The 21,787-nt window shown below is 38.3% G+C and overlaps 1 protein-coding gene across 7 annotated transcripts in view; it reads left to right on the top strand.

The window, feature by feature from the left end:
- The window catches only part of LOC108162324 (protein sickie), a 208,675-nt gene that overhangs the window by 64,788 nt on the left and 122,100 nt on the right, over positions 1–21,787 (top strand). For 4 of the 7 annotated variants that reach the window (XM_033393956.1, XM_033393958.1, XM_017297010.1 and 1 more), the window contains exon 2: positions 5,150–5,320. In XM_033393956.1, coding sequence (XP_033249847.1) covers positions 5,150–5,320 — 171 coding nt within the window. Of the gene's footprint in view, positions 1–1,903; positions 2,079–5,149; positions 5,321–19,057; positions 19,153–21,787 lie in introns of those variants that run through there. The other 3 variants (XM_033393957.1, XM_017297009.2, XM_033393960.1) reach the window with 3 other exon arrangements.

Below are 21,787 nucleotides of genomic sequence, written 5' to 3'. Positions count from 1 at the left end.
AGACACCACAGACACATCGATGGAGTTATTTAACAGCCAACGGCAGACAATATTTACAGGCATTCGATTTAACATAAATTTTGAGGAGCAACACAGACCCACCCTCCCCTACCCACCCGTTGCTGGCTCTCTCGGCCATGAATGTGGCATGTGGCATGCAAATTCCAATAAACTAAAGTACCCAAAAGTCGCGACATCTTTTTTGATAAAGAACAGAAACAGAACATTGGCTCCCCCCTGAGGGCCTTTATTTTTCCTGTTCTCCTGTTTCTTTTTTGTTTTTGTACATTTTTCTGACAAGCTATAAAATTTTTATCAGCATTACTTTTATTTTTGTGACATTTCCACTGACATTTTCCACGAAGCGAAACGAAACGACTGAAGAAGGGAAAATGTAAGGTAAAAAGTGCTCCTCGAGGCAAAAACGCTACCTCCCTCAGAAAAGTGGCTACCCTCCACCCGAATGACATTCCCCCATTTAAGATAAGGGCGTGGCTGAGACATAGAGTCCGGGTTTTCCAGGGGGTTTGCCCCTTTTTTTCATTTGGTAAATGGGGGCTCCTGTTTTGACCTTTTTCATACTCGCCTCCCGCACGAAAATTGATTTCCTGAACGATTTGTCAACCCCTTGTCCCCTTGCCTCAACGAAAACTAGAAAATTTACCAGGCTAACAAAATTGTTTTGGCCAACAGCAAAATATTGTCTAAACGGATTCTGAATTGTCGCTGACAAGGGTGTCGGACGTTGGCTCCAATTATGCATAAGCTCTCGCCCTCGGAAAATCACCCGAAAAACCCATTTCCGTAGAGGTGTTTGTAGCACTTTCCATTTTCAATTAGTTTGCCCAAGTGGGCGTGTGATTTTCAACACGAAAACCTCAGAAAAAAAGGGGGGAAAGGCAAGAGGAAGCAAGAGAAAGGAGAAAGGAAAGGGTTTCAGAGGACAGCCCAAGCAGGGCTTTGGTAGAGGAGGGTACGGTTTTTGAAAAGGGTGAAAGTGAAAAGGCATTGCCTAATGTTTTTTAGTGGGTATTATTATTACCCTCAAGGACCTCTCTCTCTCTATCTGAGTCTCCTCTTCTGGCTGCCCCCATACTGGCCTTCTTCTGGGGTTCATTCTTGTTCCCTGCTGATAAGCTTTAATGTCCTTTCAGCGCCGTGTGGCGTTTCAATAAAACTTTATCATAATTGACATTTTAATGGGGCTTTGCGCGCGCAAAAAATTCTAACAATAATGAAGTAAAGAATACAAAATGTTGGACTACCGTTGGGGCTGTAATTTTAAATTTATGAAAAAGAAAGAGAAGGGAAAGGAAAGGAGAGGGTTCTGCGGCGGCCCATAAACAGGCGCTGCGGTTGAAAGGTGCATAATGTGTGATAAGTGTACGGCGAGTACTTATCTATAGCGAATGAGTTGGGTTTTTAGATTCTGATGGAGGTTTGGGATTGAGGTTGGTGTTGGGGGTCTTTTTCCAGGGATTTCTGTGTCTAAAAATCCCTTCCGAATGGATTATTGTAAAAAATGGGAAACACCTGGCTTTCGAAAGATATTAATGATATTTTATCAAGATTTATAAGCAAATAAAATCAAAGAGAATATAAAAATTATTAAGTTTTTTAAATTATAATATGTACCAAAACCCATTTTCATCGTTCTTTTTATATATCTTTTAATTCCATTAAGTTCTAAAATCTATAAAAACCCCACCCGTTGATATATAAAACCTTTTAATGCAAAAAAATTTGTTAAAAAGTGTAAAGAAAAGAAAAAACTATAAAGAAAATGTATGAAAAAGTGTATAAAAATGTAAATATCTATAAAGTGTATGAAAAAATATAAGAAAGCAAAGGGAAAACTCCAGAAAATGTGTAAAAAAGTGCTTGAAAAAAGGAAAAACTTATCAAGAAAATGTGCGTAAAAGTGTAAACAACAAAAAGGGGATAGAAAGGAAAATTATCAACGCCATCAATCAGGAAAACCCCTTTTTTTGCCTTTAGGAAAAATGTTGGCTCGCTGCGTGAGCTATCAGGGATCCTGCGACAACATCAATGGCATCCTGACGCGCGACTATGCCAAGGTTTGTATGTGAGGGACCAAAAGGAGTTGGCTATAAATTAATTAGTAAACGAAAGAAATGGTAACATTTTGTCCCTCAAGAAAGTTTTATTTGTAGTTTTCTATGAGAAAAAAAGATGGAAAATGCAAAGAAAAGTAGCTATAGAGAATGTTGTTGCATATTCCCGTTTGTATGTATGCTACAGACAGGACACACAGCGGAGTATCTCTGTGATGCGAGTGGCATATCTACTCGTATTGTAAGCCATGGCCAGAAAGACTTGCCACAGTGACACTGACATTTGCACTTTTGCCCGCCCGCACGGCTATTTTCCAGTAACAAGTTTTTCAGTTTATTGTCCGAAGGCCCAGAGCCAAAGCCAATGCCAAAGCCAAAGCCAAATCCTGAGCCTAAAGCAGAAAAAGAATAACAAGCGAAAACCAAAAGGAAATCAAAGGCAAGGGCAATAATAGTACACCAAAGAAGATGTTAGAGTCGACTGAGGGATACCTCTAATGCAGATTTCTGGAATATATCGGGAGAGTCTGTGGTAGAAAAGGAATAATAATTACTAATGCAGAGGCTTCCCAAAGAATTTTTGTGGAATTTCTTTTAGAAATTCTTGGAATTTATGAAAATTGGTATGACTCGGTTCTGCCTCCGATCATAATAATTTGGTTAAACAATGGTAATATGTAGAAAATGAGTAAAAAGGAGCCTCTTATCTTTGGAACTGTGTAAAATACAATATTTGTAAGATCTTTGGTGCTAAATTCTAAAATAAATAGTGAATATCAGTTGGAATTTTTTTCCTGGCGGATTTAATATAAAAGTGTCTGTTGTGATAGAATATAATTCATGATGTTGTTTTTTTTACTAGTAATTATTACACGATCGTAATGCAGATAATATCATTATCTATAAACTCTTTAAAAAAAGCCCCATATCTTTCAAATTGTAGATTCGACAGATTGTTCTTTATTTGAAGAATAGGAGAACAATTTTGATTCTGCAGTGAAATCGTTAAAGATTCTACTTTAAAAAATCTACTTCTAGATGTATCATATATTCAACCTTAAAAAATATTTATCCATGAATACAACAATCCCTATAAACCCTTAAACTATAAGGTAGTCGAAAAAAAAACTTGCATAAGCAAACTTTTCAGGACTTTTCATCCAGGGGCAAGTCCATTGTTGTGTGTTGTGCCTGTCCTGTGGCCGTGTGTCCTGTGTGTGGCCTCCCTTTGAGATGTAAAGCCAGCCCGTAACTTGGTGTGTGGCAACAACAAAATGGTATATGGCTAAACAGTAGAGGGCCACGGAAGGGAACATAAGGGAATATGGGCTCTAAACAGAGGGACAAAAACCAGACAAAACAGTGGAAAGAAGCCCCGGAAAGGGGAGTAAGAGTCAGAGATAGAGATAGAGATAGAGAGAACCGACTCTGAAGGCTGGCAAAAGATAGCAAAAGTACAATGCAAGAAAGATATTTTTATTGCCAAAGCAAAGGCCAAACAAAATGTGTCGCCTGCATATGCAGAAGGAGGCAGACGGCGGTGCACAGAGTAAGTAATAGGAAGATGAGTGCCACACTAGGATTACCATTGGGGGGCATGTGGCAGAGGACATGTGGCATAATAAAAACTATGTAAGGATGTGCCTAACGATGTGAGGGGCCAGCAAATGTCTGGGAAAGCTAATAATGCCCCGAGACCAGGGACCCGAGACCCGAGAACGAAACAAAAAGGAAAGTTCAAATACCCTAAAGGATCAGGGAAAGGTGGAAAAGCAAGAACGAGGGAAAAAACAATAGAAAGTGCCAAAGAAATGTTTTCTTTTTAGAGTTTAGCATTTCTTATTGGCTGTCTGGTTCTAGAACTTTGCGGGAAAAGTGTATATTGTAGTTTTCAAAGAGGGAAAAAGGCAAGAAAAACTTGTTAGACTTTGAATTATTGTTGCCGTTTACTTAAGTCCTTTAATAGGATTTATTTATTTACAACTTTTGCTTAAAAATTTATTTATTTCGTTTTGAAATATCGAAAATATATCTAGATATTTTAAATATATTTTTTAAAAGAAAATTAAGCTCTCATATATAATTTTAATATATTTTTGTATAATTTTAGAGTAATTTCCTACAGAATTTGTAGGTCCATATAATTCTTTTATATAATTCTGTAACATAATGCCTTACAAAATCCACATACCCTTAGTATCTTACGGATAACTCATCTGGCTCATCTGCCATTAAATCACAGAAGTCTTAGCCCATAATAATTACATATATATCTAATAAAAATGTTGCAAGGCAAACAAATAAAGTTAGGGCCAAGAAAAAACAAGCAGGAAAGTCTAGCCGGCTCTTTTAATACCCTTTACTAAAAGAGATTTGGTCTACTATTTCATTAAAATAGCAGGAAGGTCCCTTCACGACTCTCTGCACTTCTCAGTGTCCACTTTTTAAATTGGCATATACTCATGTTCTAGTATTTTTGTCGATGGAGCGTTCTACCGCTTTTCTATGGAACTCATGATTATTCCTTAAAGGGTATTAATATGAAAGACATTTCCGAAAAGAGAAGGAAACTGAATCAAATATATAAATGTAATAGAGAGAGAGATGGAAAAAGATATGGCCAATGCACACACACACACACACGAAAACATATAAAAAGGATTCGTGTTGCCACAGATTTTCTTAACGACCTCTCGACAAGACTCCTCTGTCTTCCTTCTCCTCCTCTTGGGGGGAGGCTGTGGATAAATGTCTTCAATTTTAATTTGTTTGCCTATTCCTTGGGTTTCCTTGTGCATATGTCCCTGTCTCCTCCGCTACGAGCAGAAGGAACTCCTCTCTTTCCCCAAGAAAAGAAGGAAAATGGCTAATGATTTCCTGATAACCCAAAAATCTGTGTGCAAAAGAGATTGCAACGTTGTGTGTGGTGCATCTACATCCGATGGGACAGCTGTGCGGAAGTACATTCTCTCGTATCTGCATGGGCCTTAATTACAGCCTGAATTTCCCATTAGACTGTCATTTAGTCGCCATTTATATTCATATATATTTATACACGTTTCCCCTCTTTGCAGATCTACACGGACTGGGCCAACTATTATCTGGAGCGTGCCAAATCAAAAAGAAAAGTCACAGATCTCTCGGCAGACTGTCGCGATGGCCTGCTGCTGGCGGAGGTTATTGAGGCTGTTACCAGCTTCAAGGTGCCCGATTTGGTCAAGAAGCCAAAGAGTCAACAGCAAATGGTAAGTGGAGAAGATTTTTTTTACAATTTTATAGAATTTATTGAATTTTCTGCCTTTAAATGCGCCAGACCAGAAACCACATTAAATGTAGAAGAAATTTTTAATGTTTTTGTAGAGAAATTTAGTTTAAAAATTTTTAAAATGAATATACGAAGGATTTTTATAAACTAAACGAAAATTTTGGGTGCTGAACCATAAAAATCATTGCATGTAGCAAAAATGTAATAGTTTATAGATGGAAATTTTACTTAAAAATTGTTTAAAAAAAAGTTAAAGTTAAGGAATTGAAGGAAGGTTATTTATAACATAAAACATGCAACAAATGACTTAAATTCAGTGCAAATTTAAAACTTTTTGTAAGGTAATTGCATTTAAAAATTGTTAAAAATGAAGTTATGAAATTAAAATGCATCCCTATGCCCGTTTAAAATCGATTTTATTTCTTTAAGAGCCATTTTGGAGTTTTTGTTTTAAAGTGACAAACCTTTTGCTTACTTAAATCTTAATTTAAATGTTTTTTAGTGCTAGAATGAATTTTCCCCATCAGTTTTTAAGTGCAATCAATAGTCCCTCTAGAAGGTTTCCCATTCGATTAACTCGTTTTGGATTAATTAAAATTAAAAAAAGGCTTCACAAAAGGCTTTCACTGCCTAAAGGAATACTCCTGCCACACCTCGTACTGCCATTGCGACGATGACTGGCACTGGGACTAGCAATGGAAGTCCTTTGGCTTTTGCCTCATAAAAATACGTGAAAAAATCCTAAACGCCAGTGAATTTCGCCTGCACCCAAAAGCCGTGTCCCATGAGTCATTCAACCATTTTTTTGCGTTAATTGTTTTTTGAATGACAAAAAAAAAGTAGGAAGAAAAGCACACACAGAAAACCCGCTGCCTGGGACTGGGCATATGCAAATGCCGTGGCATCAACGTGAAAATATTTCCCGCACACACTCACGTTTCGAGAGTGGTGTGGCATGACAGTGGGAAGGGGCGTGTGGCATGCATTTGAAAGGTGGATACGTCATCTATCCATGGATGACAAAACTTTTTTTGCACCGAACTTCAGGGAAATTCAGTTACGGGAGTTGGAAAATGATGATTTCCGCCGCACTAAGCAATTTCGGGTGGACAGGTGGCAGGCAGGCAGGCGGGCAGACAGTCCTGCAACTGCCACATGGACTCTGCCACAGCATCTGCCTCTCGGATCTCTGATTGAATTTAGATGAGGATTCGGATGCTGCTACGGCTGCGGCTGCGGCTACGGATGATGATGATTTTCGAGAGCTGCAGCCAGTTGTTGCACTTCATTGCATTTATGAAATTAAAATTAAAAAGTTTTCCCTCCCATTCGGGGAAATATTTTCCCTGGAAAAGAGGCGGCGGGAAAGCTAGAAAGTGGGTAGAATTTTCGTCTACCTTTTCTTCGTGTGCAGTTTTTCTTTTAACTCGCGCCGTCTGCTACGTGATGGGATTTCCCAAAATGTTTTCCTTCTCTCTAGGAGGCTCGCTTTTGGCAGTTTTTAGAATGGTGCTCCTAAATAAGGTTCTGCGCCAAGGCTAAGGGTACGTCTAAGGAATATTTATACGAGTACCTTAAGAGAGGGTATTGTCGGTTTGGGATGATGTCTGCTACTAAACGATGGAAGATGGATGGGCATAAGGCCTTCTTTTGTTCTATATTCTGCAAACGACTTGTAAAATTCAGGAAGGAACTACCATATCGTATAGTTTTCTTATGAAGATCGTTTGAATAACATTAAAAATCTATTCGTTGTTAGAAAAACCAACTTAATTTGAAAGGTTTCTTAACCCGAAACTGGCTATTGTTTTTCATATGTAAAAAACGATCAATATCCGATTACTAATCTGATAGTTAGGATAGTTATAATAATTGCTTTCGTAAAGATTTATTGAGCAATTTATTAAATTTTAAACACAGTTGGAGCATTACATCCAAGATCTTTCATAGATAAAATCCTAAAAAATTAAGTAATTTTTGTTATAACTTTTTATTTCTAAAGATTTTTCCACCAAATTGTAGAAACTGTAGATTTCTGTGTGTTTCGAACTATTTACCAAATTTAATCGAAATCGTATGAGAAATATTTCCACGAAGGTTAAGAATATCTACACTTATATGTTTTTCTATCCACTCAACCAATTGTATCCAGATCGTATGTGAGTATCCCAAATTTCTCTTGAAGGAAAGGAGATGTAAGGGTATCTGAATGTTCTTCACCCAATTCTAGCTTTCCTTTTTTCGGTTTCCTTTGCTCTAAACTGAATCTGCGGCAAGTTCATTGCCGAAATATAGAAAAACCCCAAAGAGAGAGAGAGAGAGAGAGAGAGAGAGAGAGAGAGAGAGAGAGAGAGAGAGAGAGAGAGAGTGGAGGGTCCATGAAATAAAAATTTATTTCAACTTTGTCAGTTTTTGGTTTAGTTGACGTTTTGCATATTAAATAGAAACAGAGAGAAGGAGGAACTCTCTCTTTGAAAGAGAGGTAGAGACAACAGAAAGAGAGGCACTGACACACAGAGAAAGACAGAGACAGAGACGACCATCGAAAGACAACAAATGAAATCGCAATAGACAAAAAAAAGAAGTGTCTTTTGAGAAAATGATAAGCTCAGCTAAACGTGCACCCGTTGTGTGGCACGTGATGCAGCAGCAATGAAAAATATCTAAAAACAAAAAAAAAAGGGAAAACAGAACCGAAAATAGCGGCGGAAAAGAGCTGACAAATTGCCAAACGAACTGTGGGCGTGGCAGTGTCGCGTTGACGTATGTGACATGGGCGCCAAATTGGGTTTATCCTTGGCCCGGCTGCACCAAGGAGGAGTCAGTGCAACATTTCTATATGTCATTGAGGCAGGGAGGAACAGTCGGAAGAGATTCAGGAGCAGTAGCAGGCCCCGCAGGAGATCCCTGCTACTAACAAACTCAATTTGCCAATTTGCTCAGAAATAAATATATCGAAATAGAAAAAATAGGAATAGGAAAAGGAAAAGAAAAAGAAAGGAACTGAGGTGCTCCTCTAAATTAGTTGGTAGCATGCGAAAAATTGTTTTTAGTTCTGTCTGGCGTATGGGAGCCCCCATATTCCCCATCTCATGGATGCATGAGGAGCTTTTTTGTATGGAATAAACATTTGAAAATATGCAAATATCTGCGGGCATGGAATTGTCTGTTTATTCAAAAATAATATTTTTCCCAATCGAAATTTTTGAGAACTTTCAGTGAATTTTAGCAAAGTTTCAATCAGTAAATTTGCTTCTTTGTTTTCAATGCGTATTGTGTTTTATTTTTTTAATTAAATCTACCCAAAAAGAAATATTTTTTTTTAAATTTATAAAATTATAAACATGATACATAAAAGAACAAATAATTATGCATACAAATAAATTATAAATAGATATATCACTTGTTGGATTCTTGATTCGTTTGGTATTAGTTCTTTTGACCTAATTTTTTTGTACTCTATTACATATGTGCATATATTCTATAACTTCTTGGTGAAAGACCGACCCAGAACCTTCTTAATATTTCAGTGAATACATATATTGCATGTAGGGCGACTCTTATGGTTCTATCATACCCTCTTTTATGTATATTTACCACATAAGGAACACATCTTGCTTTAAAGCTAATTGTAGAACCTTTCCAGAACCAATTTTGATGTGTCCTTCTTTTTTTACTATTTCTTATAGTAGCTCCTATTTTTATATCTACTCGCTTTCCTTCCAATGCAACTTTTTTAACATGTAACTTTTTTTGTAAACCTTTATCTTTCGTTAAAGCCCTTCCTGGCCCTCGATTGCCTGCTCACAAAATACCACCAATAAAACCCTCTCCAGTGGTGCCTCTCCATCGTTTTTCATTCCTTCAAATACACCCCTGGAAGGAGCTCTAGAGTACTCCATCTACTATCTCAGTAGAAACCCTTCGAGAAGCACCTTCTAATACCCCATTTCAATAGATACCTTTCATAGCCAGTCGAAGCCCCTCCGACCCTGCATTCCTCATTCATATCCTGTGCCTCTCTCATAACAATTCCCATATTCCATGCCGCTTGTTCCCCCTAGCACTCGCTGCAGTTCGTGTTTTTCCATTTTCCATTCAAAGCAAACAAACAAAAGCATTTGAACAATTTTTCCATTTTCCTGGCTGCCCTCCCATTTGTTTTTCATATTTGCATGACGAAATGAAAAATCAACGCTTCAGCCGAGACACGAACCCACCAAAAAACAAGGGAAGAAAGGAAGGAAACCCTAGGGATGGAATGCCTGCGATAGAATGTGTGGCAGGACAGTCCACAAACATTTGCAGAAATTCAATCAAAAAACAAATAACACGACGGACGGTGTAGTGGAGAGGAGAGTGTGGCCGCCATTAAGTGGAGTGTTGGAATAAAGTAAATTTTATCAACTTTTAAATCAAATATTAAACTTTAGCCCAAGGTTTTTCCTTTACCCAGGATGAAGGCTTTTTCTTTTCTTCACTTACGAAAAGTTTGTAATAAAGTTTTTCTTAGTCTCTCGCTTCTTTTTTGCGCCAATGCAAACTCTTTACATGAGGGTTTTTCTTGGTTTTTCCCTTACTGGTTTTTCTCCACTGGTTTTGGGTTTTTCTCTCTCTGTCGACTGCAACACGTAGTGCACATTTTTTTTTTGGTGTGCGACTTTCTGCAACGTTTTTCTAATGAGTGACGACGACACGAGAGGCAGGCAGCCGGCAGTAGTAGTACGTTCTGTGGGCGAGAGGTGGTTCTAGTCAAATGTGGGCACGGAAAAAACCGAGAAAAAGTAAAATGAAAACTCTTGAAAAATCAGCGAAACGTAAAAGTGTTCAAAGTCAACTTTGGCGTCGACACAAGTGCCACACCAGAACCAGGAAAAACCTCCAACATAGGAGGCACAGTCACAGCAAAAAAACTCCACCCAGAAGCCAGTAAAAACTCCACAGAAACCAAAGTCGAAGTCGTTGAAAAAAACCAAATTAAAGACCAAAACATACACCAAATCGACTTTAAGAGAGTTCTGTGGGAGAACTGCATGAAAGGGTTGCCATTTTCTGGTAAAAGTTTAACCAAAAAATTGAACATCTTTAGAGTTTTATCAACTCTGAAGGAGAGAAGGAAAGTTTAGGTTTCCAACGGCCTAAGATTTCAATACGAGTCCTACTGTGATAGAGCTATAGGGGTTGAGATAGGGAGAGTGGTACGAGTCTCACTAGGAGAGGGGATTGAGCGAAAGACAGAAGGGTGATAAGTTCTAGTTGAGTACATGACGGATATGAAAATATCACCCTAAAACGCTAAGCCACACTGGAAAAGAGAAAGCGGAAGATAGAAGGAGACATAGGTCTCAAATGAAAGATCAGCACAAAGGATCCCAAAGCACGAGTCTCACTAGGATAGAGGTAGCGATTGAAAGAACCAGAAAGAGAGGTGGTGCGCTCTCTTTGAGTTTGTGGCGAGAGAGAGGGTGATAAACTCACACTCAACTGCTTAGCCACACTGGAAAAAAAAGGAGAGAAAGAGAGACAGCGAGTGCTTGATTCGATTTGAAGAACCTGTAGAATTAAATTTCATTCAAATAAAAGATCCCAAGAAACAATTAAAAGTTTTTTTATAATCATTTTGATCGATACGAGTCTCACTAGGACAGAGTGAAAAAGAGAGGCAGTATCACTATCTTTGAGTATGCAGAAATCTTCTCTGAAATCTTTAGAATATTTTTAATACCCAAATACCTTTGCTTAAAGCCTCTCTCTGCCATCCAGATTCACACCGAGTCATTGTCATAACAAAAGGCGAAAATTTGTGCAAATTTACTCGAAAATGAATTTTACTACGGCACTAATTTGATTTCCACTTGGAAGGAAATCGTAAACAAAGGAAAGCTACATGTGGAGGGAAAGTCAAGCCGAACGCCAGGACCAAAAGGTAAAATGGGAAAATGGGCAAAAGCGTACCACTCTCAGGCTCTGCAGCTGCAGAGATTTTCCCAATCAAATATGTAAATAGCGTTGGACACCAGTGTGTGCGTCGTGTGTGGATGTGTCTTAAAGGGAAATTAAATCAAAATAAGCACATGCCTCGTGTGTCTTATATAATTGCCTGTCTTTTTGGCTTCGTCCTTTTCGGTCGTGCTGCTGGGTCTCGTGTCTGCTGTCTTTTGCAGGACACTGCCTTTTGTAGCCAATTTTCAATGGATTTTCAATGGATTTTCCCCCCGATTGCGGGGTTTTCCTCTGTCATAAGCTGTTTTTGCTTCAGTTATTAGCAGAAGACAAACATCCAACCCGTAAACATCCATACAGCCCAATTATTATGTAATTAAACTAAAACAATAGCCCGATTTAATGCGCTTCAATGATTTGTATGCATACACGTACATACATATATAAGTATGTGCAGTATATCCTCTTTTCTAAGGAGCAGAGTCCTTTCCTTGTTGTTCTGCGTAAATGCCCAGATTGAAGTGCAGTGAAAAGAACGTAGGAAATGGTTGTTTGTGGGGGCGTTTTCCTTTTGGGGTCTTAAGCAGATTTAAGTGCTTAAAAGGTTGAGTAAATAATACCATGGAAATTTGACTTTGGGGATGCAAATTGATGGATGGAAAAACTACAGAAAATTTACAGAAATTAGAGAAATTTAAATTGCAAAGCCAAAAATTGGTTGGGAATACTTTAGTTTATATTCAAGTTATATTTGCTATTACTTTTGAAGGAACAACTTTTCTAAGCAAATTGGGTACCTCCATTCGATGGATATAAAAAATTTGTAAGGGATTATTGAACAGAAAGAGCTATGATTATAGATATTTAATTCAAGAATCTATTCATTCCATAATTCGTTTTTTGTAATGTGTAATCTTCAATAGAAATGATCCATACAAATTATTAACAGTAACATTTCATTCGAAAATAGTCTAAAAATCAAAAATTCGACCGAAATAAACATATATTTAAAAGATTTAGATTTATCTATCGATAGGAAATCAAACATTCTTAATGATAATAATAGTCCAATACACACCCTTTTTTATATTTTTTTCAAAAAGTTTTCCCATCAATTTTCGATTAGTTTTCTATCTTTTTTGCGACCAATATTTCTTTTTAAATTTATCCAGAATTTTTCCTTAATCAAGAATTTTTCTTTTGTTTGTCTACAATTTCCATTCAAAAATTGTACTAATGATTTTGAACAATCCACATCAGTGCCTTAATATTTCTCTCTACAGATTTTCCTCCCATTTTCAGAGTTTTCCCTCCTGAATTTTGTACAAATTTCAGCTCTCGTTCGTGCCTCAAGTGGTTGCACATTGAAACCCACTTAAGCTACGAGTAAATGCAAATGCATATAAAAAATATCCTCCTTTCGTTGGCTTTCTAGCTTTCTCTTCTCCACTCTACTCCACACCTCTCCTCTCTTTTCTCCTTCTTCTCTGTTCTCTTCACCTGTCAGCCATTTTCCAATGTTCAATGGGGAAAAGCTTACGTTTGCTTTATCTAAAATGAAATCTGCTTAGGTGGCAGGGAAAATGGGTGGATATTCCCACCTCATGTGCCGCATTCTGGCCCATTCTCTGCCCCATTCCCCTTTCGATATAGGCTTATGTGCATTACCCATAGAAGGAATGCAGAGCGGGCGGCTGGGGGCATGCAGCATCTGGCAGCATCTCGAATTGAAGTTCATTAATGCATAAGACTTTGATTTATTTTTAGGGAAATTTCCCAAACCCATTTCCACCTTTCATTTTTCTGACTCTTCTGGCAGTCGTTTTCCATGTTTTCTTGTGCTTCAAATCTCCTCCTTCAGCTCTCATTTGCCTGCTTCATTCATCCACCGCGTGCCTCGCATTTTGTTGCCTCATGTTTTCCCTCCTGTATTTCTTTTATTTCTTCATGTTTTCCCTGCTGTAAACAATGCATAGTTTTTATCGCTTCATTAAAGTTTTACAAGCTCAGAATGCAAAGCTTTTTCTTCTGCTCTAAATATTCGAATTCTGTAAATTTAGTCGATATTTCTGTTGCACAATCGTTCGGCAACAAAAGACAACGTTTTTCTCTTTTTTTCCGAAACAAAAGAGGCAACGTTTACGGTCTAAAGTTTAAACAAATGAAACAAAAAAATAAAAACTGTTGCCACACGTTTTTTTGTTTTGTTTTGTGTGAAAGAAAAAACTTTTGTAACCACAAATCAGGCGGTAAAAACTTCCTGGGAGGCCGATGCCCAACCGATGGCAAGAAAGGCCCATGGCTCCTCCGTTTTGCACGTGCTGCAGCCATAAATTCCCGGGCACAAATTAAGTTGTGTCACAAGGAAAGCGGCAGCGCAGAAAGAGGAGGCAGAAGACGGAGGAGGAGGCGCTGCAACAGCAAGTGTGCCCTGTCCAGGCAGCCAATCAATGGATGCTGCTGCTGCGCCTTCTGTTGCATAAATTAGTCGCTGCCGCCGCGTGGCACGTGATCCCCAGAGAGAAACACAGAGAAACTTTCAAGTACAGTTGTGCCCGTAACCGTGCCCGTGCCGAGCCCCCGCATTAAAGTGGCAGCAGTTCCATTCTTTTCAATTAGAAATATTACCACTCTCGTGTAAGCCCCTGGCCTTAAGCGGCTCTCTCGTATTAGCCGTAAGTTTTCTGTTTGGTCAAATGGTGCAGCAGTGCTGGAGTGGCGGTATGGGAGGAGTACTTGACGAAAGTTTTGTTTATCATACGCCATGTACGCCGCCACACACAGGACCTTCTCTTTTCCGAGAAGGACCCTCGAAACTGCACTGCCAATGAGGGGATTACGAGTATTTTCTCTTTATTTTGTTTGTTTGTTTTTGTTTTACTTTGAAGTGCACTACACGGAAATGTCGGAGTATATTAACTTTAATGAGTGGAAAGGGGAAAGAGTACTTAAGGGATGTTTAAGGAGAGTTTAATGGCAGTTTAATGCCAATTATTGTATGTATTGTGCAGGAAAGTGAGGGATTTAATGGGGAATTTAATGTATAGTTTTTTGAAAGCAAGTGGTTTTTGATGGTAAATTCGTAATAAATTGCAGTCCAAATTGTAGAAATATAAGCATATTATTGCATTTATTATTTGTATTTGATATATACAAATTATTGACTTTAGATATATATGTTATTCGTAAACCAAATTATTTACTTAAATTAAAAAAAAATTCTTTTAAATTCAAGATTTTGATGAAAAACACCGAATGAGAGGATATTGAAAAAAATAATTAATATGTTTAATAAATATTTTTTCTTTCCTGAATATCATATAGAAATATATAACGATTTTATATCAAATCCATATACATATCTCTCTATCCCCTATCAATACCTCTATATATCCTCTCTAAATCTATATCCTACATTTTATATTCTAGAAAGGATATATGAATATGTATATTTACACCTGTGGATATCTGTGGATATCTTTCTGTAAATGTAACCTTTGTTATGTTTCAGAAAAAGAAAGAATTTTTTTAATGGAATTTTATTTTAATCTAAATTATTATTGAAAAGAATAAAAGTTCCTTTAATTCCTTTCTTTACAGAACGAAGTACTGTTTACATGAAAATCAAAATCACATACAAAAAGATAGACAGGCAAAGGGATTCCAAAATTGTTTCCTTGTGGATCATTTCTTTCTTCAGAAATGAACATTTACTTGAAAAATTGCACACCTATAAGCTTATTCCTTAGATTCATACCTGAAAGAGTCCCAAAATTCTTACAAGGAAATATATCTACAATTAAAGACAACCACTAATCTGTTTTAAATCTGTTTTATTTCATAATATATCTGTATTATTTTTAAGAGTATTCACCGTCCACCCTTAACGTTTTCCAAAAGGGATTTTCGTGTTTTGTTGTTTTTCAGCTGCTCATTCGTCAAAGTTTTCCTGCTGTGCCAAAGCTTTCTAATTACAAATGTAAATCCCCCTTTCGTTTCGTTTCGTTTGGGGGAACTTTGTTTAGCTTTTCCGCTGCCCGCAAAAGGAAAAGGGAGGGGGTGGAAAGTTTGGTCTGGGCTGTCTGTCGTTTGGTACTTAGCTGTGGTCGGTACTATGATAATTGTCATTGGCTTTGGACCATGGACCATGGACCATGGACCCTGGACCATGGAACATAGGGAGATAACTAGCCAGAGATACACGGATGTATCTGTGGGATGTCGTCTGTGGCCTGTTGCCCGCCTGCTGGGAGGCCAATGGCCATGGGTCTCCTGGTCTCTTGGTCTCTTGGTTTTATGTCTGGATTTTTGGCTTTGGCTTTGGGATCTCTGCGGAAGTGTTTCAATTGCTGCTAAAGCCGCTTGAACTTTGGACTGTATCCAAAATGTTGGTCTGGCTGTTGGTGTTGTGTTGAAATACAATTCTATTTTCAGTATTTTTCCGAAAAACCGAGAAACTCGTCTTCTGGCAAACGATTCACGCACTTAATTAGACACGGGATGGGTGGATGCTGTTGCTCCTCTAATTGCAGCAGCCCCCAAAACTACTCGACTCGACTTCAAACGCCAGTGGCATGCTGCGACCTCATTTCGTATGTGGCATCTATATTTAGATTGCAAGATCTCTGTGGTCTAGAGACTTGTACACTTGCTTCAGTGTGTGGCTCTTTTGGGCCACAGGTTTTCGAACCAACGAACCATCCGACTGCATATATCTTCTTCCTGGCTTTATTTTGGAAATTTATGTGAATCGAACTGCTCGTTGACATCGTTTTGTTTTTGGAGGCCACAGAGAAGTTCATTGCAATTTATCATGGGGCCAAAGCCACCCACATGATTTAAGTGTGGCATTGTCCCACAGCGGGGTCGAGGGGGTTACAAGGCAATTCACGATCCATGGAACGAATGATCTGTGGAACGACCGGGGGGAACGATCACAGCATGCTGCAATTTTTTGATGATTTTTTGCGATTTTATCGCGGGTACAATGGACTTCAGATAAGGTTGGACAGGTCTTTTATGAAAAAGAGTGATCAATGATCAGAGTGAATAACGAGAGATTGTGGCGCATGAATCAGTGGAGTTAATTATTGGGAACTTTGGTTTAATGATCGTTTAAGATTGTTTTATGAGGAAATTTTAATAGATATATAAACAATTTTTTAGAAACAGTTTAATGATCAGTGCAGTTAAAAGAGCAATTTGAAAAAAGAATGCTTTGCAGGATCAGCAGATCATTTGCGAATATTTTGGATAATCATTTCAGAGGTAGGTTTTTTCATTTACTTAAAAAAATATCGGCTTAGAGGATCACGATCAGACGAAAGGTTGATAGATCACTGAAAAACTATTTTCTTGAAGAAAGATCACTTTGGAGGATAAGGACTTGGGGACATACAAGCTAAGTCTAGTTAAGAGAGAGACTATCGTTCTGGAGAAGCAGTTGTAGGATGATTTATGACTACTCTCATAATTTGCCAATTCCCATGAAGAAACCAGGGATTTAAAAGATATATAACTCAAAGGAGATACTAGTTGTATTCAAACATATTACCGACCCGTTACAATTGGATAACTTTTACACGAATATACTCCTTCCTAAAGAGTGTTCTTTCAGACCACCACAGTACTCTGAAATCACTTCTCTTTCGCTTGATATTTTTGGCAATACAACAAGATCGTGATCATCATATAGATTTATTGACAGCCACACATTTTGCCATTCCATTCAAATGGCTATGGCTCTCTCGTTGCCGTTTTGCGGTTGTTGTGGTTTGTTGTTTACGAGTTTCTTTAATTGTCTGTGTTCTGTGCGGATTCCGCCTTGTAAATCATAACTGAAACGAACATGGAACCCAACGCCACATCGTGGCCTACTTTCCGAGAGAGGTTCCCCTTCAACGAGTCTTCTGTTCTTGTGTTTTTTAACTGCCTTTTGTTCAGTGCACGTTTTTGCAATTAAAATTTATGAAACTATTGAACTCTGTTGCGGATTTTTTAATGAATGAAACGTACGCCATAGATCCGTTGATGGGTCGTTCGAATGAGTCGAAAGAACAACCAAAACAATCACAAGAATAAAAATAAGAAAAAGATCCATCAAAAGGGGCAGACAATGAGATGCTGTGATGCCTGGGTACCTCTTTGATGACTTATTGAAAATTCCATTTAAAAATTGTTTACTCATTGCAGAGCCGAAGCGATACAGCAGACAAGCTGTAGCTCTCTTTCTCGCTCTTACATCCCCACAGCTGTCAAGAAAACAAAAATCAGACATATTTTGAAGAGTTCGGAAATGTGTTTATGTCTGTTGGGGATTGGAAGGAGACAGAGATGGAAACTGTTCCTAAAAACAGTCCATAAATTGTTATGAATGCAACATGTTGCAAAGATATTGGGATTATGAAGTGTACGAGTAGATATTTATACAGTTCTGTTGATTTTGTGGCTGATCCTAATGTCATATACAGAAACTTTCTAAATTCCTTTGAGAGAATCATTTATTTTCTACAAATTTTCCCTTTGAAGGTACAAAATGATCAGGATATCTTATAACTTACTTATTTTAAGACCCGTAAAATTTGAAAGAAAAAGATAAATTTTAGCTTTTTTCCATTTAAATTATTTAGAAAAAATAAAAATTCTGTTTTGATCATTTTTTCATTAACATTCTTTGCAACTTTATTTCTTATATAAAAAAACAAGCTAAATACCGCTAAGTGCTCATCTCCCTTGCCCCTTTAGCATTTTCATGTCTAGCAACAATGCGTACAACATTGTTAGCATCAATCGATTCGCTCGTCTGGCAATACAATAAACCTGTCTGGCAGCCAAATGATCAAAAGCAACATGTTGCTTGCAGCCCAGCTGCTGCGATCAGTGCACAAACAAAACATATGATAGCAACAAAAACAAGAAAAAAGCATTAAAAACCAAACAAAAAAACGGCCGCAGCAACAAAAACAACACCAAGAGCAGAACAAAGATCAGCAACATCTCAGGCAGCAACAGAAACAACAGAAGCGGCAACAATGTTGAGCTGAAAACGAAGTCAAAACCCGAAGTCGAAATGAAGCCGAAGAATCGATGTCACGATCAATACGCTGTCCCTATCTCTTTCTGTCGTGTGGCTTGGATTGTCTTTCTCTGTCTTTCGGTTTGTTTGAGTCGGCGCGCCGGCTGCGATTCAGAACCGCCTGTTGCCGCAGTCTCGGCAGTCGGTTTTGGCTGCCTCCAGCAAACGCAAGCAAAACGCGCGCGTCTTTTTATACAATTTTTAAGCGCGACTTTGATTGAAAAATGCATGTAATTTGAGCCAAAAAAAGGTTTTGGCAAGGAAAAAGCCACAAGTGAAGGCTTCGAGGAGTGACAAGTGGCTTGACGTATAAAAAGTTGCTAAATAAAGTAATTAAAACAATTCAACGCGCGATTTCGATTGAGAAATTATAAAAATTATAATTGAAAAAGCTTCTAAGCTTCTTTACGTACAGAAAACCCCTAAACGCAGTGATCTACAACAATTTCGCCCAGTGTATTTGCTGATTTCATGCAAATTTCTTCGATCATAAAAAGCAAAGAAGCCACAATTTTCGTTCCATTTTGTTTAATTGCGCACTCGGTCGCTCCGTTCGTTGATTGCCTTAAATAAATGTACTGCAAATTCCGCAATAGATTATATCAATTAAAAAATATTCAACAAAATTGTGTATCTTCAAGTGTCTTGCTCCAAATTTTTGCTTTCGAAAAACGAAACGAAAAATCATATAAAAAAGAGGAGAAGAAACCAAACCCCTCAACATATGCAGGTCAAGAGGTAAACCTCAAGTAGCCCACAGAAAACAACAGAAAAAACAACAAATATTTCAAGAGGTAAATGAAAATGTTATGACCCCTTGGGTTTTCCCATTTTTGGGCCTCTATATTTTGAGATATTTATCAAATTTTACGAGAAATTAACATCAAATCAACATAAACAATGGAAGTCATAAAAAGGAAGTCAACACACGCATGCCACTGTCACATACGCAGACCCTCGAACTCTCTGCCCTATACCCTGCTTTAGGCCATGGTCAGAACTAATTATCATGACACAACTGTCAAAGGAACGAAGCAGCAGGCTGCCTTTGACACGCCCCTTGTTAGCGCTATCGTCCTCCTATCGGATATTGCCTTTTTTTGTTGGCTGCGCTGCGTGTCCTGTTAGCCACATCACAGTTTTATGACTTTCACTCTTGGCCCGAACCCCGGACCCCGGCCTTTTCCTCGCTCTATTCCTCTTTTGGCCTACACCTTTTTCACCTACATTCACATCATCGATTGTGTGCATGTGTGTGTGTGGCTTTTTGTGGCCTAAGGCGGAGGTTACGTGCCCATATTTTCTAGGGAAAAACACGGAGACCAGCTGTGCAGCGGGAGGACAGCGCGTACAGTGGCGTAGGGTCGCCGCAGGGGGGTGCCTGCATTCGTTGTGAATGAGGTTACGAGAGGTGGGTGAGCGGGTAAAAGGTCATTCGGTGGAACAGATTTGGTTGTAAAGGGGAAAGAGGAATAGAGGAGGGAACCTGAATAGATCAATTAGGACGGTAGATTGCTATAGAGATCAATGGATTATAAATTACTTGGAGTGTAGATAGGATCTTTAATTTTACAGGATTAATTGGGGAGAAAATCGAATAGTTGTTAGAAAGATAGTAAAAATATTGAAAGAACTGGGATTTTAGATGAAAAATGTGCATAAATATGCACAACTAAGGATAAATATTGGGCTAAAATCATAAATCCTGAAGATTGTGGTCGCTAATAGAAGATTGAATCTTTTTTTTTGCATTTTCCATCATTTGAAGTTGATCTAAATCGTAGAGAACGACGTTTGCTGTGTGCATAAATCATTTTTATAGACAAATGTGCATAAATTATTCAACATTTTGATTTATTCAACTCATAAATAAAAAGTTAAGTCATAATTATTCGGGTATTATTCAAAGTAGATGATGATTGAAAATGATTTATTTATGCGTATATGTAATATTAATGCGTGTTTTAAGAAGCGTGTTTTATATAAAATATTAGATTATTATTTAAAAGTGTCATAAGCTCTAATTCCTCGAGCTGCATAAAATATAAATATAAAAAAAAACTAATAGTACCTTTGAATAGTTCCTTCTTTGATCAGTCTCAAAACTACTGCCAAAGAAAATATCCATAAGAATCCCCCGCTTGGAATGCTTTATCCACCTACACCCCTGCCGTATACCAATCCCCAGACCCCTCACATCATACATACTCTCCTCTGCTCTCCACTACTGTGAAATTCATTTCATTTTTATTCCCATTTCTCGATCTATTGTTGGCCCAAGTTTATTGTCATTCTATTACCTCTAACAAACGAGTACGAGAGTATTGTTAAACATCCAATGGCTCCCCCACACACACACACACACACCTATTCTTCGCATTGTTGACAATAAAATGCTCTCCATTCTGGCCAACAAATTACATAATTATAGCCACTTTGACCTTTGTTATCGCCGGCTTATTAAATTTCCATGAACCACGAGCCCCAAAAACACTTTGGGTGGCACTAAAAGATTTCGTGCTTAGGCGCCTCCCCGCTGTTGGAGCAGAGGGAAACCCAAAAGTCAATGCCTTGGCTATCTGTCAAGATTGGAGCTTCTGGCCAACATAAACTTTTGGTTTTGGCTAGAGACCGACTAATGAGGTTTTATTTATCAATGACAGAGCGTTGCGATGGTCGGCGATTCATCATTTAAGCCAAAGCTGAAGCTGAAGCCAAAGCCAGAGCCCCGAAAGCCACTAAATTGAGCGTTAAATCGAGCTTGACTAGACTGTCGGAAAGAGAGCTTTAACCGTTGGTTAATTTAACAAGATTTAACAGCCAAATAAAGGCTGGGGCGGGGGGTATCATCTTTTTGGCTAAGACTCTGCAACTCGGGTTGTTCCCCCGCGGGCCTCTATGTTGCAGGCGGCACAGCTGTCAGCTGTTTTGGTCTAGACAACAGAAATTGGGGGCCTTTTTTTCTGTCGCCAGATAAACCGCAGTGCCAGCCGCCGCCGCCGCCGACTGTTGCAACGGTTTGGACTTACTTTGTGGACTTTGTGCCCCAGAGGTTGCAAGTTTTGTGTCGCTGTTGAAGCTGCTGCCTTGCCGATGATGAGTCATTCTGTGTGTGTGCCTTTTTGGGGTGTGTGCGTCATGTGGCATGACTTGGGTTTCGAGCTCTGAGAAATTGGATTAATTGAGAAGTTCACCGAAAATACTCTACAGATACAATAAACAAGTGTGAGGCAGCATAAATATATTTAATTATAAAGAAAATTGAGTTAATTAAAGGTTGGAGATTGATGGCGTGTGGGCTTGAAGGTTTGAAAGTCTCTTAAAAGTATTTGTTTATGTTTTCAAGTCAGGGGAGTACTAATTGTACTCGACTCGGTTCTGGTAATGTTTATAATCGTAAATGATTCCAAACTCCATAATTTCATTGAC

This window comes from Drosophila miranda, chromosome 4 (assembly GCF_003369915.1).
Source record: "Drosophila miranda strain MSH22 chromosome 4, D.miranda_PacBio2.1, whole genome shotgun sequence".
Classification (NCBI taxonomy): Eukaryota; Metazoa; Arthropoda; class Insecta; order Diptera; family Drosophilidae; genus Drosophila; species Drosophila miranda.
This window is presented reverse-complemented; position numbering and strand designations above follow the sequence as displayed.